The 27,444-nt window shown below is 48.0% G+C and overlaps 2 protein-coding genes across 4 annotated transcripts in view; one reads left to right on the forward strand and one right to left on the reverse strand.

Annotated features, from left to right (window-relative positions):
• On the reverse strand, nucleotides 1-19,141 carry PML (PML nuclear body scaffold; the record flags this gene model as incomplete). Of its 2 annotated transcripts, none has more annotated exons than XM_081020008.1 (9): nucleotides 1-1,891; nucleotides 5,580-5,632; nucleotides 7,001-7,253; nucleotides 8,221-8,304; nucleotides 8,797-8,852; nucleotides 11,146-11,354; nucleotides 12,789-13,166; nucleotides 15,857-16,326; nucleotides 18,872-19,141. In XM_081020008.1, the coding sequence occupies 9 exons, from the start codon at nucleotides 19,139-19,141 to the stop codon at nucleotides 1,889-1,891; spliced, it is 1,776 nt and encodes a 591-aa protein (XP_080876134.1). In that variant the 3' UTR covers nucleotides 1-1,888. The 2 variants fall into 2 exon arrangements, with proteins under 2 accessions (XP_080876134.1, XP_080876135.1); XM_081020009.1 differs by having other exon boundaries at nucleotides 18,839-18,982.
• The window catches only part of STOML1 (stomatin like 1), a 14,090-nt gene continuing 5,631 nt past the window's right edge, over nucleotides 18,986-27,444 (forward strand). Inside the window, exons 1-5 of one of the 2 annotated variants that reach the window (XM_081020119.1) lie at nucleotides 18,986-19,092; nucleotides 20,568-20,799; nucleotides 23,412-23,518; nucleotides 24,937-25,086; nucleotides 25,785-25,988. In XM_081020119.1, coding sequence (XP_080876245.1) covers nucleotides 20,652-20,799; nucleotides 23,412-23,518; nucleotides 24,937-25,086; nucleotides 25,785-25,988 — 609 coding nt within the window. In that variant the 5' untranslated portion in view covers nucleotides 18,986-19,092; nucleotides 20,568-20,651. Of the gene's footprint in view, nucleotides 19,093-19,130; nucleotides 19,269-20,567; nucleotides 20,800-23,411; nucleotides 23,519-24,936; nucleotides 25,087-25,784; nucleotides 25,989-27,444 lie in introns of those variants that run through there. The other variant, XM_081020120.1, reaches the window with a different exon arrangement.

Here is a 27,444-nt window from a genome sequence, read left to right on the forward strand (position 1 = left end):
AAAAAAAGTGAAATCAACCAGCAACGGACATGACTCAAACTCAAGCTCAAATTTCCAGTTAGTGCAGATCCCACAACTTCCTGCTGAAATCCTGCTAGCTTTTCATACCACTGATCTTGCAGGCTTTTTCTAACATCCCCCCCTTTGTCGTGCTACAGGGCAGGAATGTCCATCCAGAAAGCAATAATGCGGCAACGCAGGGAAAGCGTCTTAGAACAACTAATGAAGTGGACTGATCTAGGGACAATCCGTAATATTGCACTGATACTGCGTCAATGAGTTGCTGCGGAAGAAAAGCAAAAGCAAGCCCACACCACCAGGCTGGAGGGTCCCTAAAAAAATTGAGTGTGTCAAAGGAGCCTGGCTGCTGGATGAGGCCCATGACTCATGTTCTCACAGTGGCCAACTAGATGCCTCAAATGGGAAACCCACAAGCAAGACGTGGAGGGAATGGCCCTCGTCTTCTAGATTTCCCCCCAACAACCAGTAAAGAGTGTCATGCCTAAAGGCCAACATTAAGACATCCTCATTGCTCACAGGCACTGCCTCTATTGCCTTTTTGCTCCCTCCAGTCTTTTAAGTGGGTATCTATGTCCCAGTCTGTACCTGTATACAGTGGTACCTCTACTTACGGACGCAATCTGTTCCGGGGTGCCGCTCACAAACCGAAAAGTCCGTAAGTAGAGCACCGCTTCTGCGCATGACGTGATAGAGCACTCCTGCGCATGCACGAAGTTTGCAAATTGCTCCTGCGCATGCGCAAAGCGCGCAGATCGCTCCTGCGCATATCGGTGAACCCAGAAGTAAACGCTTCCGGGTTTGCCACATTCGTAACCAGAAAAAACACAACGTAAACCTAACGCAGCTAGAGGTATGACTGTAACTATTTAAAAAAAATCTATTTCTACAGTTAATCTCTTTGGGATGTTCTGCCATGGGTAGCAATCGAGAAATGAAATCAATGTGCCCAATTCTCTGTTAATGCCCTCTAAGGCACCAGCTGGCAGCAGTGAATTTCTGAAATGAGTCAGAATCCAGGTGGGGCTATTGATCTCCCGCTTCTTCTAAACGTCTGGCTAGAAGACAGGCGGGGCCTTTGCTTTGACCCAGCACTGCGCTCCTGAATTTCTAGTCCCCCATACAAAAACTGGGCATAACGTTTAGTCTTGCCAACCCTCTTTGATTTTTTCAAGCCTCCTGGGTGCATCTGTTCCCATGGCAGGAGAGAAATTAACCGAGGGGGTGCATGTAGCAAACAGTCAGCTTTCCACATTAAACATGTTTCATGACAATAGTAGCTTACAAAATTCCTAAGCTAATAATTGGACAGAAGGGATGGCACAGACCAAATCTCAGCTGCCTTAAGACTGCCACCAGCCCCTGCCAGATAAAAGGAGAGGGGTAGCAAACCATTGGGGAGAATCAATGGGCGGTGCCTTGGCCCGCCAATGGGCCAAGGTAAAATTCACTGCTGACCAGGGAAACACGTGTTCCTTCTCAGAAGACCGCTACCTGTGATCTGCCTGTGATCAGCTGTTGCTCCTGGTGGATGCTAAGTACTCATAAGGTATTGCAGCAGCATCACCTAAAGGCACTTGCGCTGCCCGGGCAGGAATGAGGAGTGGACAGCCTTGGGGTCAAGAGTGGCACAGCTCAACGCAACCCTGGGACGAGCAGGACTGTCTGTGTGCAAACGAACTGTGAGAAAGACGTTCTCTGCAGAATCAATCAGCCAGTGGAAGGAAGGACGGAGCAAGAGAGATGTGGGCATCTTGGCAAGCGATGTCATGGCTGGGGTTTCGAGGTCAGCTTTGGAAAAGGCACCTCTGCTCTGCTGCTGTCGACACCCCCTCACACCTCGGGCGGACATTCCAGCGGTGGTGGGCAATCACTGAAAGGAAACAGACCATAGTGAAAGTTTTCGTCCAGCAGACCAGGAGGAAACACAAGTGCAGCGGTGTAATGGCAGGTGCCAATCTGAACTTTTTGTTTTAATTTCTTTCTTTAATAAAATTTGTGCATGGCTTGATTGTGGGGGAAAACCTCGAAGCGGTTTACAAAAAGATAAAGTGAAACAATATGAAAATGCAGCAATACTTTAAAACATACAAAAAGATAAAATACTAAAACAGGTTAAAATTCTCCCCAGTATTTCTAAGCACCTGGGTAGGTTTTAGCTACCTAAATGCTTTTAGCAGGCATGGACAGGAATACTGTTGAAGGCACCTGTTTGATATCCATAGGTGGGGAGTTCGAAACTTTTTCTATGGCTTGTTATTGTAGCTCATGGCATCAGTGGGGAGGGCATAAACTTGATGTAAAATATATCCTTCAGTGAACGAAGGAGCAATCCTGGAAGAAATTGACAAGACCCTCTTTCCTTGGACATTTTTGACCAGAGGCTGGATGGCCAGGGATACTCTGGTTGTTATTCCTGCACTGCAGGAGGTTGGACTAGATTACTCTTGGGGTCCCTTCCAGCTCTACAGTTCTGTGGTTCTATGATTTCCGAAGTCTTTATATGTAAAGGTCAGCATGGTAATAAAAAGGATGGTTTCTGCATTGATTATGGTAAGATAAAGTTAGACATTGATGCCAAAATCCAGCATCGCCTGAGCTCTGTGAGTGCGGCTTTCTCCCGATTGAAGTGCAGAGTGTTTGAGGACCGGAACATTTGCAAGGAAACCCAAATGCTTGTTTACAAATCTATTTTACTACCAACCTTGTGAAACATGGACCACTTACAAAAGCCATCTCCAACTCCTCGAAAGATTCCATAAACGGCATCTCTGAAAATTTTTACACATCGCTTGGGAAGACAGGCGAACTAATGCCAGTGTACTGGAAGAAGCAAAGATCACCAGTGTTGAAGCAATGATTCTTCAACATCAACTTCGTTGGACTGGTCATGTTGTGTGGATGCCTGATGATCGTCTTCCAAAACAACTACTCTATTCGGAACTTAAAAATGGAAAGCGTAATGCTGGGGTCAACAAAAGAGGTTTAAAGACTGTCTCAAGGTAAATCTAAAAAAATGTAGAATAAACACCGACAACTGGGTAACACTGGCCTGCGAGTGCTCCAGTTGGAGAACAGCCTTTACCAAAGGTGTCATGGGCTTTGAAGACACTCGAACTCAGAACGCAAGGGAGAAATGTGCTAGGAAGAAGGCACACTTGGCAAATCCACACCGCGATCCACTCCCGTCCAGGAACCAATGTCCCCACTGTGGAAGGACGTGTGGGTCCAGAATTGGCCTCCACAGTCGTTTACGGACTCATTGTTAAAACTGTGTTTATGGAAGACAATCTTACTCGGCTACGAGGGATCGCCAAAGATGGTAAGATAAAGTTAGAACTTGGGAAACAAAGAAAGATAATCTGTTATTCATTTCTCACTAGGAATATATTCTTTAACTAGCAACTAAATAAGGATGCGGGTGACGCTGTGGGTTAAACCAGAGCCTAGAACCTGCCAATCAGAAGGTCGGTGGTTCGAATCCCCGCGACGGGATGAGCGCCCGTTGCTCGGTCCCTGCTCCTGACAACCTAGCAGTTCAAAAGCATGTCAAAGTGCAAGTAGATAAATAGGTACTCCTCTGGCAGGAAGGTAAATGGCGTTTCCGTGCACTGCTCTGGTTCACCAGAAGGGGCTTAGTCATGATGGCCACATGACCCAGAAGCTGTACGCTGGCTCCCTCGGCCAATAAAGCGAGATGAGTACTGCAACCCCAGAGTCGGCCATGACTGGACCTAATGGTCAGGGGGTCCCTTTACCTTTTAAATAAGGATAACAATATAAGGAGCAAACAAGAATTTGTAAGAAATGGACAATGAAACGAAGGAATTGTCATGGAATTCTACTCTTATGATCCTAAGCAGAACCCAATGTATAGTTAGCAGAGTAAAAACTTAAAACACGTTGCAGGATCCCCAACAATAGTCCAGAGGCCATTGTATTTCATCCAGCAGAGCTTTACTGCTACTTAAGGCAAATGAGCATAATGGTCACAAATCCAATACATTCAGAATTGGCACTGTCCATAAGAAGTCCAGTTGCAGGAGACTCAACTTAAACTTACAATAACTTATAGTAAGACTAAACCTTACCACTAAGCATACAGAACACCAGAAGGAAAGAGAGAAGAGAAAGCAAAACCCCCGGTTCCTTCTGGCCTCTTATAGTCAGCATGACCTTGACAGAAGGAGATAACAGAATCAGTTTAAGCCAGCTGTACTCAGCTGCTCTGAAGGAATAACCCAAACACCACAAACCGTCTGCTTGTTTCTTTCACACAGAGAAGCTTCCAGTACCCTCCTGAATTAATTAGAGTAGGAAAGATGTCTACACACCAGATCAATACTTTCTGTACTAAGAAATGCATACTGACAGGGATGTCTGTAGATGTTACAGCCAAATCCTCAACCCCCTCCCCTCTCCATAACCAAACATAGGCTCAAATTCTGTGTCCAGGGCAGCTGTTCACCAGCTCCATCTGGTACGCAGGCTGAGACCCTATCTGCCCGCGGACTGCCTCGCCAGAGTGGTGCATGCTCTGGTTATCTCCCGCTTGGACTACTGCAATGCGCTCTACATGGAGCTACCTTTGAAGGTAACCCGGAAACTGCAATTAATCCAGAATGCGGCAGCTAGACTGGTGACTGGGAGCAGCTGCCAAGACCACATAACACCAGTCCTGAGAGATCTGCATTGGCTCCCAGTACGTTTCCGAGCACAATTCAAAGTGTTGGTGCTGACCTTTAAAGCCCTAAACGGCCTCGGCCCAGTATACCTGAAGGAGCATCTCCACCCCCATCGTTCTGCCCAGACACTGAGATCCAGCGCTGAGGGCCTTCTGGCGGTTCCCTCCCTGCGAGAAGTGAGGTTATAGGGAACCAGACAGAGGGCCTTCTGGTAGTGGTGCCTGCCCTGTGGAATGCCCTCCCATCAGATGTCAAGGAAATAAGCAGCTATCTTATTTTTAAAAGACATCTGAAGGCAGCCCTGTTTAGGGAAGTTTTTAATATTTAATGCTGTATTGTTTTTAACACTCGATTGGAAGCTGCCCAGAGTGGCTGGGGAAACTCAGCCAGATGGGCGGGTAATAAATGATGATGATGATGATGATGATGATGATGATGAATGATTCTATGACCTTGCAAGGTGGTGGGCTCTTCTTCCTTACGGGAGGCTTTTAAGGAGAGGCAGGATGGCCATCTTTATGTCGTTCCCGTCGTTCTGTAGCCATCAATGGACCCTCAATGGACAAAGGGCATGAGAGAAATCAGCAGGCTTGAAGGAACCTCAAGGTTTGCAGGAATTGGGGGGGGGGAGAGAATGCAATGCTGAGTGTCCAGGGAAAGAGGGGGACCCAAAAACAGACGGACTGCAGTAGCCTGGGAGAGGGCACAGCTGCCTATCTGGAACCCTGCAGAGAAGACCTGTGCCCCGCACCACTTAGAGGATGCCCCTCGCCTCCTCTAACTCCTGTCACCCCAGGAGTCACGGGACCTCTTGAAATGTGCAGGCTGCAGCTTTCCTTTCCACGGAGCCTGCTGTGTGGTCTCTGGCCTACTCACCATCATGTCGTCTTCGGTGTCCTCGGAGCTGCTGATCAGGATGCTGGCGACCTCTGCAAGAAGATGGGAGGACAAACAATGTGTCACCCACACCTCAGAGTGCATAAACCGTGGAACTCCTTCCTAGCCAGCAGGGCTCTGCTCTGCCCCCCCCCCACTTGCTGGAGACGGCAGGAGCCGAGAGAGCTGCTCTTGTGCTCGGGGGTCCTGCTTGCTCCCTTCCCACAAGGAAAAAAGCACACCAAGAACTCAGGCCAATGTAAGTTTCAGTAGTGGGAGTGGTCCCTACTCGCAAATCAATAGTCAATAGTAACAAAAACTAATCCATTCAAAAGTATATATTCTGACAAGGATTACAAACTCAAATAGAGATTACAAACTCTAACATAAATTACAAACTCAAACTCATAAAGATATGTATAACACAATAATTCGTTACGGAATTAGGGATAAGAGTTTATGAGTGGAGACAAGTTCATGTTAGTCCATAGTCAGATTCGACGTGAAGGTCTTAGTTTCATTCATTGAGCCGAAGTCCGAAGTCAATTATGGATCAGAAACCAGGACAGGGCCCTGTTTCGATGTATACACTTTCATCAGCTAATTTTTAAAGGGTCGTGTAAGTTTGAAGACTTTCGGATAAATGTATCCTGTTATTTTCTACATTTCTCGTCGAATCTGACTATGGACTAACATGAACTTGTCTCCACTCATAAACTCTTATCCCTAATTCTGTAACGAATTATTGTGTTATACACAGCTTTATGAGTTTGAGTTTGTAATCTCTATTTGAGTTTGTAATCCTTGTCAGAATACATACTTTTTTTTTTAATGATATTTATTAAAATTTCAAAGAATACAAGAATTACACAAAAACAAAAAATAAAAATACAAGAAAATACAAAATACAGCAAAAAGAATAAAAAAACCCTTATTAAGGTATAGCAAAGAAATGAAAAATAAAAAGAAACATACAAAATAAAATAAAAACAGTTAAAAACACATTAATTTTCCATAGCATATCTTCCTTACACTTATTTCCCCGGACCTCCTCGTACCTCCCTTTTTTGTATTCCAGTTCAGTTTGTTAGTTCAGCAAATCCTTACCATTAAGCTTTTACCCACTTGTAAACCTTTTTTTCATATCTCTTAAAGCATTACAGCTGGAAACCACTTAGTTTCTATCCAACATCCTTCTAAGATTCATTAATAGAATACATACTTTTGAATGGATCAGTTTTTGTTACTATTGACTATTGATTTGTGAGCAGGGACCACTCCCACTATTGAAACTTACATTGGCCTGAGTTCTTGGTGTGCTTTTTTCTTGGTATATTTAATAACAAGAACTCCAACTTATTTAACCCTTGCCACAAGGGGCATCTGGTGAGCAGAGGAGGCCGGGCAAGATGGGACATTACCCGATTCACAGATCTCGTGCACAGAATTCTCCAGGAGATCCACCGAGTTGACCGCCCCACACTGCTCCCTCTCTGGGGTTGACTCGCGGGGGGAAGGGGACCAGGAACTCAGCCCAACATCCTGGACATGCATCTCGGAGCTCTGCCCGTCGTCATGGTAGTGGTCCTCCAGCTTCATCGCCTTGGGAGAAGCCTGAATGGACTTTTCTGTCTGTCCCATCAGCCGTTTCACTGGGCAGCTGATCGAGGAGACCTAAAAAGCAAGAGTAACACAAATTTAAAAACGAGACCAGCTCTTTTTATTCCCAATAAATCAATAATAAATTATTATCAATAGTAAATCCATTGGAGAACCTCAGAAAATCTGCATTTGTGCAACGTAAGAAGTTGTGCGCTTGGGCGACTGCGGAAAAAACGGCAGATGAGCTGTGTGTTTCCAAAACACTTTTTATGACGCCTGGTGGGATTTTATTTCTTGAGCTTCAGATTTAAGATACTTGACTTAAAGATACCCTTCATATCCTCGTCCACAGAGAAATATGGATGCCTCAATTGGTATTGGTGGGTAACCATTTTCTTTTATTATATGTTTGCTTGTTTTGTATATGACAAGAAGTAACACGCAGGTGGTGCTGTGGTCTAAACCAGAAAGCCTAGGGCTTGCTGATCAGAATGTCGGCAGTTCGATTCCCTGCGACAGGGTGAGCTCCCGTTGCTCGGTCCCTGCTCCTGCCCACCTAGCAGTTTGAAAGCACGTCAAGTGCAAGTAGATAAATAGGTACCGCTCCGGTGCTGCTCTGGTTCACCAGAAGCGGCTTAGTCATGCTGGCCACATGACCCGGAAGCTGTCTGCTGTCTCCCTTGGCCTATAGAGCGAGATGAGCGCCGCAACCCCAGAGTCGTCCACGACTGGACCTAATGGTCAGGGGTACCTTTACCACCCTGATACCACACTTTTGGGCTGTTAGTAATGGCAACGAGGGAAATCATTCTTAATAATAATATTAATTCACAACTCAGGGATCCTTTAGCTGTGATTCCTGCATTGCAGAGGGGTGGGCTAAATGTCTCTTGGGGGTCCCCTTCCAACTCTACAACTTTATGATCTTCCCTTGGCTGAAAGTACAGCGCCCATCAGCTCAGAAGGAGCTGGGACAGCCCGTCAGCAAAGAGAGAGAAGAATCAAAAGAACAGAAGACACAGAGCAGCAGAGAACTTACAAATCCATGAGGTGTCTTTCTGAGACTGAGGGTGTACGTGGGCGCCTGGGTCCTTGGCTGGCTTTTCTCATTATGAAGACCTTTCTGTACGCAAAAGTGACAAAGGCAGAATTTTTAAAGCGCTGTAACACTTAGGGGGCGACTGACAGTGAACCTTGAAGACCAAGGAAACAGGCTGATCCTGTGCTTCAAAAAACCTAACAAGCACATCGTTCTCCCGGGCAAACTGTGACCTCACATACCAACTAACCTTACATTCTTCTGTTTAATTTTCAAAAGAGGTGTCCTTAAAGTGTTCATACCAGAACAAAGGAAATTTGCATCAATATGAAACTGCTAAATTACAATACATCAAGAGGTTCAGTCCTATTGCTTGTGCACTGAACTCAGGGAATGATTTTATTTATTTTTTATCCCACCACATGTTACCAGTGCCAGGATATCTGTGTTCTCAACAGCAACTGTTTCATGAACGGCCACCGCTAATTTCCACTGTCTTGGTACTTTCTACATTTTGTTCCCCTCTCAGCTCCCTGTTTCTCTGCGTCCACTTCCACGTTTCATATCACAGCTTACCGAACTGACCGCTGGGGCAACTGGCCGAGAAACAGAAGGGAGGCAGCCGACAGCATCTGCAAGAAAGGAAAGAGGGCAGAGTGTTCCAACGTGTTTGGATGAGGCCCCTGCCCAAGAGGTTTCTGGAGGGCTCATTGCATTTCATTTCCCCCATATTATACCACCTTTTTCTCCAGGGAGGTCATGACTCTCCCCCGCTCCTCATTTAATCCCAATAACTCTGTGAGGTAGGATAGCCTGAGAGCGAGTGACCGGCCCCAGGTCACATGCAGTGAGCTTCATAGCTGAGTGGAGATTCGAACCCTGGTCTCTCCCAGGTCCTAGTCTCTCTCTTAGCTCAGTCGGAATGGACTCAGCTGTTCAGCACCAGCAGCAGAGCTCATAAAAGTGCATGGTCTAAAACTGTGCACCAAAAACTCCTCTCCTGTGGACTCCACCCACATCAGCTTCTCACGATGGGCTTTATTAAAGCAAAAAGGCCAATTGGACAGCAGCTGAAGGACTTAGAGCAACAGAACAATCTGGCCATTATAAAGAAACTCTGTCTTTGGTATGCCTTTTCCCCCCCTTCTCAGTTTGATTTCCTGGCACCATATTTGTATAAATTAACTATCCCAAAATACAGACGTGCCTTCACACTGGCCAGATTGGATGTGATGCCCTCTGCCGTACTTGAGGGCAGATACCAAAAGATTCCAACTGAGAAACGACTCTGCCCCCGTGCAATCTGGAAACGGTGGCTCCTGTTCTCCTGTCCTGTTCCCTTTATAAAGATCTGAGGAATGAGATCAACACCCCACTCCTACTCACCATCCCAGGCCGCCCACCTGTGGCCACATTGTTCTTTCTGTTATCAGATCAAAATGATCAGACAACAGCAAAGGTTGCTAGGTTTATCAGGGTGCAAGCAGATTAAGGGCCACTATCTGAATGATAATCTTGGTCATTTGAATGCCCTTTTTACCCATTGTTGTCTTTTTAATTGTATATATTGCTTGTTTGAAGGGACGCGGGTGGCGCTGTGGGTTAAACTTGCCGATCAGAAGGTCAGCGGTTCAAATCCCCGTGACGGGGTGAGCTCCCGTTGCTCAGTCCCTGCTCCTGCCAACCTAGCAGTTCGAAAGCACGTCAAAGTGCAAGTAGATAAATAGGTACCACTCTGGCAGGAAGGTAAACGGTGTTTCTGTGCACTGCTCTGGTTCACCAGAAGCAGCCTAGTCATGCTGGCCACATGACCTGGAAGCTGTACGCCGGCTCCCTCGGCCAATAAAGCGAGATGAGCGCCGCAACCCCAGAGTCGGTCACGACTGGACCTAATGGTCAGGGGTCCCTTTACCTTTTTTATTGCTTGTTTTATGTTGCTATGGCCGTTGGCTAATGCAAATAAAGTTTATCTATCTTTGCACAGAGCTCAAGTCAGCAAATGAAGACCACAGGTCCAGGGTGGAGAGCTTGTAATCTTCCAGGTACTGCTGGAGTCCAGCTCTCACCATCCTTGGCCGCTAGCCGTAAGGACCAAAAGAGAGCCTGCTGAATCAGGCCAGTGGCCCACCTAGTCCAGCATCCTGGTTGCACAGCAGCCAATAGGACGTCTCCAGGAAGGCTGCAAGCAGGATTCAGGTACAAGAGCACTCTCCCGCCCCCTTGTGCCTCTGCAGCTACTGGCATGCAGAAGAAAGGCACCTCTGACGGTGGGGGCAGAACAGAGCCCCTATCACTAGCAGCCATCAATAGCTTTATCCCCTTCTGGTGCATTCAGTGCTAGTCCTACTCATAGTAGACCCATTGACGTTAATGGACAAGACTAACCAAGGTTCATGCTTTTGAATTATGGTGCTGGAGGAGACTCTTGAGAGTCCCATGGACTGCAAGAAGATCAAACCTCTCCATTCTGAAGGAAATCAGCCCTGAGTGCTCACTGGAAGGACAGATCCTGAAGCTGAGGCTCCAAGACTCTGGCCACCTCACGAGAAGAGAAGACTCCCTGGAAAAGATGCTGATGTTGGGAAAGACGGAGGGCACAAGGAGAAGGGGACGACAGAGGATGAGATGGTTGGACAGTGTTCTCGAAGCTACAAGCATGAGTTTGACCAAACTGCGGGAGGCAGTGGAAGACAGGAGTGCCTGGCGTGCTCTGGTCCATGGGGTCACGAAGAGTCAGACATGACTAAACAACAACAACCAAGGTTCAATGGCCAATGTGCCCTGCGATTCACATTCATTCTCACAACCAGCGGGACAGGGTGAATTACGGCAACCGAAGCCCAAAGCTTTTTCCTGCCAAAGAAGCCAGCAGGGCCCCCTGGCAAGGGAGGGTCGAAGAGAACAGGATTGCAGGAAGTGCCTCACCTTCGCAGCCTCTCACCCTGTTAAACAGGGCGTGGAGTTCGCCTCTGACCTCCGAGATGTTATCCGCCTGGACCCGGAAACCCACGGCCAGTACCTTCTCCCTGCGGAGATCGTCCAGGGACTCCTTGACGAAGGGAGCCATGTCCAACACCTCCTGGTCCGAAGCAAAGAGGTTCATCTTCTCCACCAGCCGCTCGCCGGACTCCAACCTGCCGTGGTTATAATCATTTAATAATAATTTATTATTTATACCCTGCCCACCTGGCTGGGTTTCTCACTGAATCATTACCGCTTTACGGAACTGTCTTGGTTGCTCGGATCAATTTGTTGCTGTGCATTGCTTCAGTTAAATGCTATTGTGTTTTAACATTCATATCGATGGCACTGTTTTGCTGTTTCTTAAATTATTATTACTTATTTTATAACATTTATAAACCTCTTGATTGGTAAACAAAAAACAACCCTCAAAGCGGTTTACAGAGAGAGAAAACAATAAAATAAAAACTTTAAAATAATGCTTTAAAACATACAAAAAGTCAAAATACTAAAACAGATTTAAATTACCTCAACTTTTTAAAGCATCTAGGTAGGCTGGTCTAAACAAGAATGTTTTCAGCAGGCCCCGAAAGGAATACAGTGAAGACGCCTGCTTGTCTCACTAGGCAGGGAGTTCCAAAGTGTACATGACGTCACACTAAATGACCGAGTCCTTACAAAGGCGGAATGGAGATTATGGGGCATCTGTGGCACGATGGCGTGGACGTACGACAGGTAAGGAGATTTTGTGGGCCGACTGGTCTCAAGTTGTTAAGGGCTTTATATACTGTATCATATGTGGTGGGATTGTAGCAAAATTTTAAAAAATTGGGAAATGATATATGATGAGTTGAAGAAAATGTTCCATTTAACCTTTGTGAAAAAGCCTGTAGCTTTCTTGTTAGGGATTGTGGGAAAAGACCTGCCAAAGAAACTAAAAAACATTTTCATGTATGCGACAACGGCGGCAAGGGTCTTAATAGCACAAGGATGGAAGAATGAGGAAATCCCGACTAAAGAACTGTGGTAAGAAAAACTGACAGACTGCGCAGAATTGGCAAAATTGACACACAAACATGTGTGACAAGGATAACTGTGACTTTAAAGATGAATGGGAACCTTTTACGAAGTATTTGAAGAAACAACAAAATCAACTGGACTCCTTGGCAGGTTTTGAATAAACATTCACAAACTCTTCATCAGTAATATATAGATAGATAAATTAAGGATCTTTACAATTTTACAACATGCAGATATTAATTGTGAGAAACCAGAGAGAGGAGCTGAGGGAAGTCTTGGGGGTGCGGTGGGAGGGTTTTTTTCTCCTTTTTTCTCTTTTTGGGGGGAGGGGGGAAATGGGGGGGAAATAATGTGTATGGTGTATTTCTGTTAAAATTGTTATGTTGGAATTCTTAATAAAAACATAAAATAAAAAAGGGCTTTATATACTGAGAGTATTGCCTTGAACTTTGCCTAGTAGAAAACTGGCAGCTCCAAGGACCTGGGCATAGGCATTTCTGCACATATGCAAAACCCTTGGACCCAAAACCCCACGTAAGAGGCAAACGGGCTGCACAAACATTAAACCAAATAAAAACGAAGCAAACCTCTTGACAATGCGCTCAGCGCACTGCAGCTTCCTCTGCACGTCCTCGCGCTCCTGGTGGAGCTGGCTGTCCGCCTTCGCCAGGAGCTCCTCCCCCTTACTCTGGATCCACTGGACCATTTCCTCCACCTTCTCCTGGATCTCGTCTCGGGTCTCCTTGCGCACCTTCTCCAGCTGCTGCAGCCGTTCGTGGACGGCGCTGCACGTCTTCTCGTAGCTCCTCCTCTTCTCGCCAAGCTCCGCCTTTATCCTGCCCAGCTCCTCCTTCCTGCCTTCGATTTCCGCGCGGATGTCGCAGTACAGCTTGGCGTTATAGTGCTCGCCATCAAGCAGAGCGCAGGAGCAGCAGAGGGGCTTGTGGCACCCGCGGCAGTAGATGCTGTTGACGTAAATACAATGTTCAAGGAATGAATGAATGGCCGCGGCAAGAAAAAGAGACTGGACTAGCTGGGCCAATGGCTTGATCCAGGAGGCTTTCCTTAGAGTCTTAAACAGGAAGGTAGTGTGGCACAGTGGTTAGAGTGCTGGCCTAGGACCTAGGAGACCCAAGTTTAAATCCCCACTCAGCTACGAAGCCCCCTGGGCGGCCTTGGTCCTGTCACCATCTCTCCGGCTCACCTCCCTCACTGAGCAGAATTCCCTGGAGAAAAGGTACAGTGGTACCTCGGGTTAAGAACTTAATTCATTCCGGAGGTCCGTTCTTAACCTGAAACTGTTCTTAACCTGAAGCACCACTTTAGCTCATGGGGCCTCCTGCTGCTGCCACGCCGCCGGAGCACAATTTCTGTTCTCATCCTGAAGCGGAGTCTGTAACCTGAAGCGTATGTAACCCGAGGTACCACTGTATAAGTGTAATAATAGATAGATGATAGATAGATGACAGATAGATAGATAGATAGATAGATAAGCAACACCAGGCTTTGTGCTATCAGTTTCTCTCTGGAAGGGGAAGGAGGGAGAACACTGGGAAGAAAGGAAAATTAAAACAGAAGGGGAAGGAAGTGGAAAGTTATGGAGGGACAGATCAACCTGTTTCTCCCCAATACAGTGGTACCTCGGGTTACATACGCTTCAGGTTACAGACTCTGCTAACCCAGAAATAGTACCTCGGGTTAAGAACTTTGCTTCAGGATGAGAACAGAAATCGAACAGAAATCGTGCTCTGGCGGCGCGGCAGCAGCAGGAGGCCCCATTAGCTAAAGTGGTGCTTCAGGTTAAGAACAGTTTCAGGTTAAGAATGGACCTCCAGAACGAATTAAGTACTTAACCCAAGGTACCACTGTATAAGTTTTCCATGTACATGGACCACAGGTCTATTCGATCCAATTTTTTCCAGATTTAAAAACAACATGCTTGAAAAAAATTGCATTTAAACTGTAAGCATTAGAGTGCATTTAAATGAAAGTACTAATTAAACTGTAAGTATAAACTGTAAGCACTGCATTTAAACTGTAAACATCAATTTACTGTTGGTAATAACAATGATCATAATATTGTGCCTTTCCCCCACAAGTAGGATTCAAGGTGGCTCACAAAACTTAGAACAAGCATAGACGAAAAACAGAAAGGTAATGGTTAAAAAGTGATTCAACTCTTGAAAAATTAAAACCATATAAAAAAACAAAGCTATTAAAATACAGATAATAAAAACAGCACAGCGCTATTAAAAGCCCTTTCCTTAAAAAGCAGTCCATTCCCAAAGACCTGTTGGCGTAAGAAAGAAATCCAGCTGCCAGCGGAAGGCCTACAATGAAGGCACCAGTCTGGCTTCTCTGGGAAGGGTGTTCCAAAGTTGCCTGTGAGAAGTCACCACCGAAAAGGCCCTCTTCCCCTGTCCCCCACCCAGGCCTCACCTGCTGATCGTGGGGTCCCAGGTGGCTGCCAATGCAAAATGAAGTTGCACGCGTGTCGTATGAGTGGGCACAGCCCAGATGAGGGCTGGTATCCCCTCTCCCCCTTCACAGGCAGTGGCCTGGTAGTTTCCTGCAAACTATGCATCTCCCCATGATCAATGCAGATGGTGACAGCAGCCACAAAATTAAAAGACACCTGCTTCTTGGGAGAAAAGCAATGACAAACCTAGACAGCATCTTAAAAAGCAGAGACATCACCTTGCCAACAAAGGTCCATATAGTTAAAGCTATGGTTTTCCCAGTAGTGATGTATGGAAGTGAGAGCTGGACCATAAAGAAGGCTGATCGCCGAAGAATTGATGCTTTTGAATTATGGTGCTGGAGGAGACTCTTGAGAGTCCCATGGACTGCAAGAAGATCAAACCTCTCTTTTTTTTTTAATGATATTTATTAAAGTTTCACAAAAAAGGAATCACATTAATAAAAAAGAAGAATTTCAGAATAAAAAGAAAAATACACAATACAAAATACAAAAAGAAGAAAAGAAAAAACAGTTAAAAACAATTCCGTCTTTTCATCACTTCTTTTACAAACAAACAAGAAGATCAAACCTCTCCATTCTGAAGGAAATCAGCCCTGAGTGCTCACTGGAAGGACAGATCCTGAAGCTGAGGCTCCAATACTTGGGCCACCTCATGAGAAGACTCCCTGGAGAAGACCCTGATGTTGGGAAAGATGGAGGGCACAAGGAGAAGGGGACGATGGAGGACGAGATGGTTGGATAGTGTTCTCGAAGCTACCAGCATGAGTCTGACCAAACTGCGGGAGGCAGTGGAAGACAGGAGTGCCTGGCGTGCTCTGGTCCATGGGGTCACAAAGAGTCTGACATGACTAAATAACAACAACAACCAAGATTCAATGATCAAAGGCGCCCTGTGATTCACATTCATTCTCACAACCAGTGGGACAGGGCGACAGAGAATTACGGCAACCGAAGCCCAAACCTTTTTCCTGCCAAAGAAGCCAGCAGGGGACGACAGAGGACAAGATGGTTGGACAGTGTTCTCGAAGCTACCAGCATGAATTTGACCAAACTGCAGGAGGCAGTGGAAGACAGGAGTGCTTGGCGTGCTCTGGTCCATGGGGTCACGAAGAGTCGGACATGACTAAAAGACTAAACAACAACAAATGCATCTCCCGCCCACAGTAGCATTACCTTATAACCTGGGTGTGCTCCGAACATAAAAGGTTGCTGGACTTCTTTGCCCCCTCTAGGAAGCTCTGGGCAGTATCCTTCTTCAGATCGGCCAGTTTCTGGGTCTCGTGGCTCTTCTGCTTCAAGTACCACTGGTGAGACTTGTAGCATTTCAGGCAGAGGAACTCGGAGCACTCGGAGCACCAGAACTCGGCCGCATCTTTGCAGTTATCGCACACCAAATCCCTGTCACCGGCGATCTTCCGGTAGGTGTTCAGCTTGGCCTGGAGGCTTGAAAAGAGCACGTTATCTTGGAAGGGGACCCCGCTGGCGCGCGCGAAGGAAAACCGGCAGACGGGACACTGGCCCACGGGCTTGTTCTCGTCCAGGCACTCTATGCAGACGGTGTGAAGGCAGGCCAGGAGCTTGGGGTTTGGGGCCTCTCTCTGGCACCTTCCGCACAGCAAGAACTCAAATTCTTCCTCCATCTCCTGCAAAAAAAAAAAAAAAAAATTATGAGGAGAGGATGAAGAAGGAGGAGGAGGAGGAGTTTGGATTTGATATCCCACTTTATCACTACCCAAAGGAGTCTCCAAGCGGCTAACATTCTCCTTTTCCCTTCCTCCCCCACAACAAACACTCTGTGAGGTGAGTGGGTGTGACTAGCCCAAGGTTACCCTGCAGCTGCATGTGGAGGAGCAGAGATGAGAACCCTGGACGAGACTACTGCTGCAGTGATATTGGGAAATCATAGCAAGTTAAAACTGGTTCATGCAGAAAAAGAGCATTACGGGAGAGCCAAAAGCTGTAGAATGCTGGGAATGCGTATCTGGGTTTAATTACAGACTTTCTGTCTTTAAAAGTGTGAACTGGGTTATCTCCTTCATCTGCAGGAAGAGAGCTCCTAATTGATTAGTAGTTTTGACAACTGGTTGTTTCTAACTTAGATTCAGCGTGAAAAGGTTATCAGGCTAAATTTACAACTCAAAGAATCTGGTCTGTCTCTGGGAATGAGGGGAATGGGGCTGAGAGACTTCAAGAAGTGTGACTAGCCCCAGGTCACCCAGCAGAAGAAAGGGTTAAGGTTCAGAATCGCTTCTATCTCTCTCTCTCTCTCTCTCTCTCTCACACACACACACACACACACATATACACAAACCAGGGAATCTGTCAACATGGACTAGTGCCCTATCTCGGCTGCACCAACAGGGTGGCTCACAGCCAAGTAAGAGTTTGGGATGGGAGTTTATAAAACAATGCACAGTGACAGAGAAAGATTTGTCTCCCTCTGTCATAAGACTGGATCTTGTGGACAAAGCTCAGTGTTGGAAGATTCTGGGCAGATCAAAGAAAGTCCTTCTTAAGGCAGCGCAGTTAAACTATGGAACTATGGATGGCTTTTAAGAAGACAGAACGCAATGGCAGAGTTGCCAATCTGTGTGCAAAGGCTTGAAGGAACAGAGGTGCCAAATACTGGAGCTTTGATTTTGGAAAAACAAAAGCAAAACAAGGAGTGGAGGCGCAGGTGAAAAAGGATAGACTCTGTGTGCAATCTGAATGGAACCTGGAAAAGAGGGATATTAATATAGCTGCATTTCTAATGAACTGGAAGAGGAGGAGGAGGAAGAGAAGACGAAAGAACTGACAAACAAGAGTGATGGATTGATATATGAATACAAACCAGGAAGCTGTGGCCCTCCAGATCTTGTCGGCCTCCATTTCCCTTGGGCCCCGGACATCATGGCTGGTGCTTAGGGAATGGTGGGCATGCACAGAGTAGTCCAAGAACGCTGGGAGGGCCACAGAACCCCCCAGCCCCAGGAACCTAGGAAGCTGCCCCATACACTGCTCTCAGGGCCATCCTGTGGGGCAGACGTCCAGGTGGAGGGGCTCAGCTGTGGGAAAGGGTTTTTGCAAACCACAATTCAGAGTAAGTGAAGTCAGGCACCCAGTCACAAACGTGTATGACAATTCCTAAGAGCAGGGGAAGAGGCTGCTGGATGAGGCCAGTGGCCCGTTGAGTTCAGCATCCTGTTCTCTTAGTGTCTGAATAGTTGACTGTGGGAACCTGCAAGCAGGAGATGAGCCAAAGGTTTCACTAGGGCGCCACTCCGACCCCCTGGTCATTTTGGTGGCCTTTTCGGAATCTTTACCCTTTTGGACATGGGTAGGCAAACTAAGGCCCGGGGGCCGGATCTGGCCCAATCGCCTTCTAAATCCAGCCTGCGGATGGTCCGGGAACCAGCATGTTTTTACATGAGTAGAATTAGCGCTTTTATTTAAAATGCATCTCTGGGTTATTTGTGGGGCACAGGAATTCGTTCATTTCTCCTCCCCCAAATATAGTCCGCCCCCCCCCCCACAAGGTCTGAGGAACAGTGGACCGGCCCCCTGCTGAAAAAGTTTGCTGACCCCTGCTTTTGGAGGATTCCCCCCTCGTTCCTGACCTTTATCCACACTGGCAGGGACTGATGGGAACTGTAGTCCAACAGCACCTGGGTATCCAAAGGTCTCCTTTCCCCCCTGATCTATAGGAGGCGTCACCCCGCTGCACATTAAGAGGCTGTTGCGTCCAGAAAAAGCAGATAAAGTGTGTGTGCATGGGAGGGGCTGGCACAGCGAGCAAGATCCACTCCCCCCCCGCCCCCTCACACAAGGCGCTTAGGCATTAGCCCCCCCCCCCGATTCTTCGGAGGAGGGAAAGGAATCTAGAGGGTCGGAGAGATCAGGACATCACAGGGGGTTGGACTAGATGACCCTCAGGGTCCCTCCCGCCTCTACGATTCTAGAGTTCAAATCCTCCCCCCCCCCCGCCATGAAGCTCCCTGGGTGACCTTGGGAGCCAGTCCCTCCTTCTTTCAGTCCAACCGACCTCACGCGGTTGTTGGGGGGGTGAAATGGGGCGCTCCCCGGAGAGTCAAGACGTGGCGTATCGACGCAATGCATACATAAAAGTTAATGCATGAATAAAAGTTAATGCATAAATAAAACACAGCCACGCACGCAATTCAAAGGAACTCAGCTGAAAGGCGCGACCTGCAGCGGTGTCCGGATCGCGAAGCAGCAACCGCGTCTGGGGATGGCGGCGGCGGCTGCGAGGCGTCTGGGTTCACTTTCGCTTTGTCCCTGCGAGGAGGCGGCGGAGGAAGCAGCGCGGGGCTGCCGGGAAAGGAGGGCCCTCCGGGAGGGAGGAGCAGCGCTGGCTCGGCCCGCCTGCAGCGGCATCCGGCTCCCGGGGATTCTTCGCGCCGCTTCAGGTCCTTCCTCGGGGCCAAGCTCGAGGTTTCTCCGGTCCCGTGCATGCATTTACCCGGCAGTAACAAATAGGAAAAGGCCGCGCTGCGTCCGACAGGACTTGCATAGCATCCCAGGGAGCTGCTGTTGCAACGTCAAGCCCGTGCAGCGCAGAGTCCGGCGGCTCCGCTACAAGGCTGTGTGTACATGCGATGGCTTTAAAGCATATTTTTTTTCATCGCGAAGGATTCTGGCTACTGTAGTTTAAGGGCTGGTGGGGATGGGAAGTCAGGGAAGGGTAAACTGCAGAGGAGCCCGGAATCAGAAAGTGGGTGCCTCAGGTTTGCTTTAGAAACGCTGCACTGTAGCTTTAGGGTGAACCCCTTAGCATGTTTGGAACCCAGGCCAGGCTACTGATACACAATGATCTCTGTGCTGTTTTTCCTGCGCTGCAAGGGGTTGGGCTAGATGACCCCCTGAGATCCCTTCCCATCCTACAGCTCTTTGACTCTGCTGCCTTTCATAGCTTGTTGGCAGAAGCTTGCAAGGGGACGCTGAGATTTCAAAAGTTGGCATCGGACTTTAGAAACCCATGTGCTTCCCACAGGCTCTTAATGCAGGGGTAGGCAAACTAAGGCCCTGGGGCCGGATGCGGCCCAATCACCTTCTCGATTGGAATTAGCATGTTTTTACATGAGTAGAATGTGTCTTTTTATTTAAAATGCATCTCTGGGTTATTTGTGGGGCCTGCCTGGTGTTTTTACATGAGTAGAATGTGTGATTTTATTTAAAATGCACCTCTGGGTTATTTGTGGGGCATAGGAATTTGTTCATTTCCCCCCCCCAAAAAAATAAAGTCCGGCCCCCCACAAGGTCTGAGGGACAACGGCTGAAAAAGGTTGCTGACCCCTTAATGCATCAAAGTCCTCCTGATGTCAGAGGGAGTAAGTCTTGCAGCTCCCTGGAATTAAAAAGCACTCACACGCCAGCCTCCTTCCTCTGCTTGTTGTTTGTGTCACTTGTCCAGTGTAACTGATCAAACAGGAAGGAGAAGAGAAGCACCATCTGCTCTCCTGTGATCAGAGAAAAAGTGTTGAGTGCAAATGTGCTTCTAATGCAAAACAATTTCAACTGAGGTGCAAAATGCATTCATAGTGCCAGTGTGTGATTTCTTGAACACAGTGCAATTGCTGATTGCTCAGGGGCAGAAAATCCGAAAGAAGAGCGGATGAAGATTTGAGATTTCTTGTTGACATGGCTACAACTCGGGCTTTAACGCTCATGTTGGAGCTTTTTCCTGTGGATAAGTGGGCAGTCGTTCCCTCTATTTCTAATGTTCAGGCTGTGGGAGCGCTGATGTTTACAGCAGTACAAAAAGCATTTCTGAAAACATAAAACAGGGCATTTCGTGCAAACAAAAGAGGCGTCAAAACAAGGAGGTATGTTCCAAGCAGAAACTGCATGCAAACATCTTTCTTCTGATGCTTTGTCTTTGCAGAGTTAAAGGATGCAGGGCTCTTTATAATGCACGTAAAGGGGGAAAACTAAGAGAGCTACCGGTAACTTGGGAGCTAACCAGAACATGTTCAGCCGGTCAGGATACCAAGCGTTGCCATTAGGAGACACTGACCAGTACCAGCAGTCGGGCAACTGGCCAGATGAACCTCGGAAGGCTTTCTTTCCACCCGGTCGCACATGGAACACACTGAAGCTGATGCAGAAGGGAACAGGTAAGTGGCTGGGCTTGAAGATAGGAGAAAAGTCCAACTGGATCAGATCAAAGGTCTGCATCAGCCCTGTCCCAGATAAGCTAATCAGATGCCCTGGGGAAGCCTACAGGGAGAGCATGCAAGCGAGAGCCCTCCTTTACTCTTTACTATGACAAGTGAAAAGGATCCAGGGGTCTTAGGAGAGCACAAGCTTAACATGAGCCAACAGTGTGATGCAGCAACAAAAAAAGCGGATGCTATTCTCAGCTGCATCAACAGAAGTATGGTGTTCAGATCAAGGGAAGTAATAGTACCCCTCCATTCCACCTTCGTAAGACCACAGCAGGAATATTGTGTCCAATTCTGGGCACCACAATTTAAGGAGAGTGTTGATAGGCTGGAACATGTTCAGAGGAGGGTGACTAAGATGATCAAGGGTCAAGAAGCCAAGCCTTATGAGGAATGGTTGAAGGAACAGGGTAGGTTTAGCTTGAAATAGAGGAGACTGGGAGAAGATATGATATTCAAATATTTAGAGGGCTGTCACATGGAAGTTAGTTTGATCCCACTTTGGAGGGTAGGATTCGAACCATTGGCTTCAAGTTACAAGAAAAGAAATTCCAACTAAATACCAGTAAGAGCTGGTCAACAGTGGAATGATCTCCCTAGAGAGGTTGTAGACTCTCTTTCCTGGTGGTTTTTAAGCAGTAGTTGGGTGGCCATCTGTCATGGATGCTTCAGCTGAGATTTCTGCGTTGCAGGGGGTTGGACTAGATGACCCTGGGGTCCCTTCCAACTCTATGATTATGTGGTGTGGATTGGAGATACTGTACTGTTGTCTGTGCTCTGGTAACTTTTTTAGGTTAGATTACTGCAACCTGTTTAAACGTAGGGCTGCCCCTGAGGACAGTTCAGAAAATCCAGCCAGGGCAGAAGTAAGCAGCCAGCTTGATCACTGGAGCAATATGGTCTGAGCATATTGCACCAATCTTGGCCAAACTGCAGTTGCTGCCAATTAGTTTCTGGGCCCAATGGAAAGTGCTGGTTCTGATCTATAAAGCATGCGTAGGCAAACTAAGGCCCGGGGGCTGGAACCGGCCCAATCGCCTTCTAAATCTGGCCTGTGGGCGGTCCGGGAATCAGCATGTTTTTACATGACTAGAATGTGTCCTTTTATTTAAAATGCATCTCTGAGTTATTTGTGGGGCATAGGAATTCATTCATTTTTTCCCCTTCAAAATATAGCCCGGCCCCCCACAAGGTCTGAGGGACAGTGGACCGGCCCCCTGCTGAAAAAGTTTGCTGACCCCTGCTATAAAGCCTTAAATGGCTCAGGGCCACGAAACCTCAAGGACCACCTCTCCTCATATGAACCTTCCCGGACCCTGAGATCATCCTCTGAGGTCCTTCTTTGTGTGCCTCCTCCACGAGAGATCCAGAGGGTGTCAGCACAAGAACAGAGCCTTTTCTGCAGTGGCTCCCCGTTTGTGGAATGCTCTCCCCAGGGAGGTTTGGCGGGTGCCTTCATTATACACATTTAGGCACCAGGCGAAAACGCTCCTCTTCAAACCAGGCCTTTGGCTGGTTAATATTCTATGGCCTTTTAAATATTTTTGTGCAGGGGTTGTGTTCTGTTTTGTTTTTGTTTAAACTACAGTGGTACCTCGGGTTAAGTACTTAATTCATTCCGGAGGTCTGTTCTTAACCTGAAACTGTTCTTAACCTGAAGCACCCACTTTAGCTCATGGGGCCTCCTGCTGCCACGCTGCCGGAGCATGATTTCTGTTCTCATCCTGAAGCAAAGTTCTTAACCCGAGGTACTATTACTGGGTTAATGGAGTCCGTAACCTGAAGCGTCTGTAACCTGAAGCTTATGTAACCCGAGGTACCACTGTATTTATTTGTGCTTTTATCCTGTATCTTGTGAACAGCCCTGAGATCTTTGGATGAAGGGAGGTATATAAATTTAATGCATCCCTACATAATAGGGACACGGGTGGCGCTGTGGGTAAAACCTCAGTGCCTAGGACTTGCCGATCGTATGGTCGGCGGTTCGAATCCCCACGATGGGGTGAGCTCCCGTCTTTCGGTCCCAGCTCCTGCCCACCTAGCAGTTCGAAAGCACCCCTAAGTGCAAGTAGATAAATAGGTACCGCTTTATAGCGGGAAGGTAAACGGCGTTTCCGTGTGCTGCGCTGGTGCCGGTTTGCCAGAGCAGCTTCGTCACGCTGGCCACGTGACCCGGAAGTGTCTCCGGACAGCGCTGGCCCCCGGCCTCTTAAGTGAGATGGGCGCGCAACCCTAGAGTCGGACACGACTGGCCCGTACGGGCAGGGGTACCTTTACCTTTTACATTTGGCTGACCAGATGGAGACCCTGCACTGCCCTTCAGAGGTCCTGCCTTTGGGCTTCCCATGGAGGCACTGGGAAGGGCCACTAGATGGGCCACTGGCTGGGTCCAGGATGCGGCCTTCTTGTGTTCCTCTACCCACACCACACATTGACAGCACATAGCTTCCTGGGAACTGGTGAAATGGTGCTGTGTGAGGGGTAAACTATAGTTCCCAGGATTTTTTTGGGGGGGTGCTCTGTGAATGTGCATTAATTAGTTTGCTTCTCTTTGTTTTCCTCAGATCCCCCTCAAGAGTGTTTGTCATGGGTTTGCCATGGGGTGGTCACCACTTTTGTGTTTCTGGTCACAATCCTCCTCTTCCCCATCTCGGCCTGGTTTGTTCTGAAGGTAGGAACTGGAGATGGGGAGACCTGAAGCCTGTTTGCTTTGGGTGGGTGGGAGGGAGGTTCCAACCAATCAGTTTCATCTCCCTTGCAAATCTCTCTTCTGCAAGATTAGCCCTAATGCAGGTCACTGACATTGCTAGTGGCCATCGAGAGCCCTCTCCTCCATTTGTCTAAGGCAGAAATGTGGCATGTAAGAATCAGGTGTAGTCAAACATAACATGGCTAGATTAGACATCAAGGTTGTCTCAGTCCTCCAGCCAGAACTTCCTGCTTTCTAGGACTGAGACGAAACTTCCGATGTGTAACTTGAGATGGACGTAGCCTCTCCTGAAGTAGAAAGAACCAGAAGCGCAGGCTGGCGAACATCTTGTCTTCTCTTGTCTCTATCGATGCCATCTTAACAACAGCACTACAGTGATGCCTCGGGATGCGAACGGGATCCGTTCCGGAGCCCAGTTTGCATACTGAACAGAATGTAAGACGCATAGCTGTCAACCTTCCCTTTTTTTTTGCGGGAAATACCCTTATTCCAGCGCCGTTTCCTGCTGCTATCCCAGATTGTTAGATATCCCGTAGATCTGCTGATCCCTTATTAGAGCTGCTGATCTCTTACTAGAGCTGCTGATCCCTTATTTTCAAATCTGAAAGTTGACAACTATGGTAAGACGCGACAGTGCGTGCACAGGTCGTGTTTTGCCGCTTCCGCACATGTGCATGACGTCATTTTGAGCGCATGCGCGAGCGGCGAAACCCAGAAGTAACGTGCTCCATTACTTCTGGGTCGCTGTGGAGCGCAACCCGAAAGCGCTCAACCTGAAGCACGTTCAACCCGAGGCATGACTGTACTGAAATGCACCTTGGCTCCAGGCCGAGAGAAGAGAAGGGGGGCTTTCTCCCATAAGGAGATAGTCACCACATTTAAACTATGTTCTAACCTTTTAAGTCTGCCTTCCAGGAATCTTTGTGTGAACAGATGATTATTTGTGAGTAAACGTTTTATACTTTGCAGAAGACTGTGTAGCGTCTTATTTTAGGAGGGATTAAACGGGGGAAATACCAGGAAATATTTACAGAGACTCTGACGAGTCTGAGCAAGCTATCTGCTGTGTGTGTGTTTAAAAGGGGAATGTTAACTCTGCTGATTTTGTTGAACTTGTACAGACAAGTTGGGATAGGATATCTTAGACAATATATCCCCCCCCCCCGCATCCCTAAACAATCTCACAAGAAACACCTGAAATATTTTTCAAGCAGAAGTTTGACTTTACTAGATCACAGGGAGCTGCCTTAAACCAGGGCAGACTATTTATATGTTGGGCCCAGTATTGTCTACTCCGCAGGGTGGGAATGGAAAGAGCCTTCCTTTCGTTTACATTTGCACCTCTCAGTACTTCTCTTCTCTTTCTATTTCCTTTCCAGATAGTGCCTACTTATGAGCGAATGATCATGTTCCGTCTGGGGCGGATCCGAGCCCCCCAAGGGCCAGGGGTGGTTTTGGTGCTGCCCTTTATTGATCACTGGCAGCTGGTGGACCTCCGGACACGGGCCTTCAGCATCCCGCCATGCAAGGCGAGTTGCTGCCACCTCGAAAGAAGCTTCTCCAAAGAGCGAGGCTGCCCTGGACACCCAAGGGAGCCGGTTGGGGTGAAAGCTCAGAGCAGTGCAGGAGAAGGGGGGGGGGGGAGCAACAGTGGAAAATGAAACTGCCTCCCTCCAATCAGCCCATCAGTGCTGGGGTGGGGAACCTGTTGCCCTCCAGATGTGAGACTACAACTGCCATCATCCCTGACTCTTGGCCATGCTGGTTGGGTCTGATGGGAGCTCTAGGATGAAGGATGCTATTAGAGCAGTGTGGTCCCCAGAGTGGGCAGTAGGGTCCCAGGGGGAGGCAGGTAAGGAGGTGCAAGTGATTACCAGGCTTTGAACAGCTGGATCAAGTTTATCAGTTTTGTTGAATTAATTGTGCTAAATAGTTTAAATTGGATTTTGAACAAATGTGCAACTTATAGATACTGTTTTGAATTTTATTATGTTATTATCTTCCTTAGTGGGTTGTGCAAGCCGCTGCTCTGAATAATGTTTTTCTAGAGTGGGGAAAGGGCACCGGGGATGAGTTTATGGAAGCAAAGAGACAGCATCCCCCCAAAAGTTTGAGAACTGCTGCTATAAGCGGTTTATTTATTTCCACTGCGCTCGAAGGAATTGCTCAGGGAAAGTTTCCCTGTGAGGATCACAAAGTTCACTGCGACTGTCTCTGGCCTTTACAGCTAATGTCTCGGGATGGAGCGTGGGTCTCTGTGGGGGCTGATGTCCAGTTCCGTGTTTGGGATCCGCTGCTGTCAGTCATGATGGTGAAAGATCTCAACATTGCCACACGGATGACGGCCCAGAATGCCATGAGCAAGATTGTATTTAAGAAGTACCTGCGGGAGATTCAAACAGAGAAGCTGCGGATCGCAGACCAGCTCCTGGTAATAATATCTGCTAATCTATCTCTCTCTCTCTCACACACACACACACACACACACAGAGAGAGAGAGAGAGGTGAGGCTGGGACTCTGCTTAAAAAAGAGAGAGTGTGTTGGTGTTTCCTGTGGGCTGGCTTGACTGGCGCCCGCCTCTCGCTCCCTAGCAACGTGGGCTGGGTTGTGGGGAGAGAGGGAGGGGAATGCTGGGGGTGGCAGTGAGCAGAAGGAATATCTGCAGGGACAGCAGGTCATGTGAAGGAGGAAATATGAGGGGCAGAACACACACAAGAGACATGGCTCCTTCTGCCACGGCGAGAAATCCCAAGGCTACCAGGTGGTGGGGAACCACACACATCCCCTCACCGCCCCCTTTGCCCTGGATGGAACTGTTCACCCTCCTCCCAAAAGCAAGAGGCGGACCTCTCTTCCTGCTTGGGGAAGAACACTCTGCACATGGTCAGAGGCACTCTGATAAATTCTGATTTTAAAAAATACCGTATTTTTCGCTCTGTAAGACACACTTTTTCCCTCCTAAAAAGTAAGGGGAAATGTGTGTGCATCTTATGGAGTAAATGCAGGCTTCGTGCCGCTACCCCAGAAGCCAGAACAGCAAGAGGGATCGCTGCAATAGCCGTGCAAAGCCTCTTCAGGGCATGGGGAGCCTTCCTCCCACTGCCCTGAAGAGGCTTCACATTGCTTTCGCTGAAGCCAGAACAGCAAGACGGATCGCTGTGCGGCAATCCCTCCTGCTGTTCTGGCTTCTGGGATTCAGATTTTTTTTTCCTCTTGTTTTCCTCCTCCAAAAACTAGGTGTGTCTTATGGTCTGGTGCATCTTATAGAGCGAAAAATACGGCATATATCTTTGCTTTCTGGGGCTCCCAGAGGCTGCTGCCCCAGCCGCAAATGGGGCGCGGTTGGTATTATACGCTGCCCCTCCGTATCCTTCCAGAGGGGTCTCAAGCGTGCTCGGGTACTGCCTCATCTCCCCTGTGGTTCCCTTTGCCTGGCTCCCGTAGCCCCACTCTGAGATGACACCTTCTTCTCTCCGTCCCTCCCACGTGCCCTTCTGCCCATTCATTCCCTTGCCAACTGCGTGAGGGAGCAGATTTTGCACCCCCTCGCCTGCTGAGACCATGCTCCCCAGATCCCCAGGCAAGAACACCACACACACACAAACACCCCAGCCCTCTCTCAGGGAGCCACGTCCCACTCACCCCACCACCGGCACTCTAACTCCCGAGAGAACAGCACAGAGCGGGAAGGAAGGCAAGGAAGCTTGGCTGGAGAAAAAGGAGGAAGAGGAGGACAAGATGGCACTGCTCAGGCTTGGCCTTTGAGACTGGCCTCGGCTGCTGCTGCTGCTGCATCTAAGGCTGTGGAGAAAGGCCTTTCTTTCTCGGCCTGCAATCCACGAGAAACAATCCCGCAATTGACTCCTCGGTTGTGATCGACGTGTTG

This window comes from Podarcis pityusensis (assembly GCF_964106645.2).
Source record: "Podarcis pityusensis genome assembly, chromosome: 9".
Classification (NCBI taxonomy): Eukaryota; Metazoa; Chordata; class Lepidosauria; order Squamata; family Lacertidae; genus Podarcis; species Podarcis pityusensis.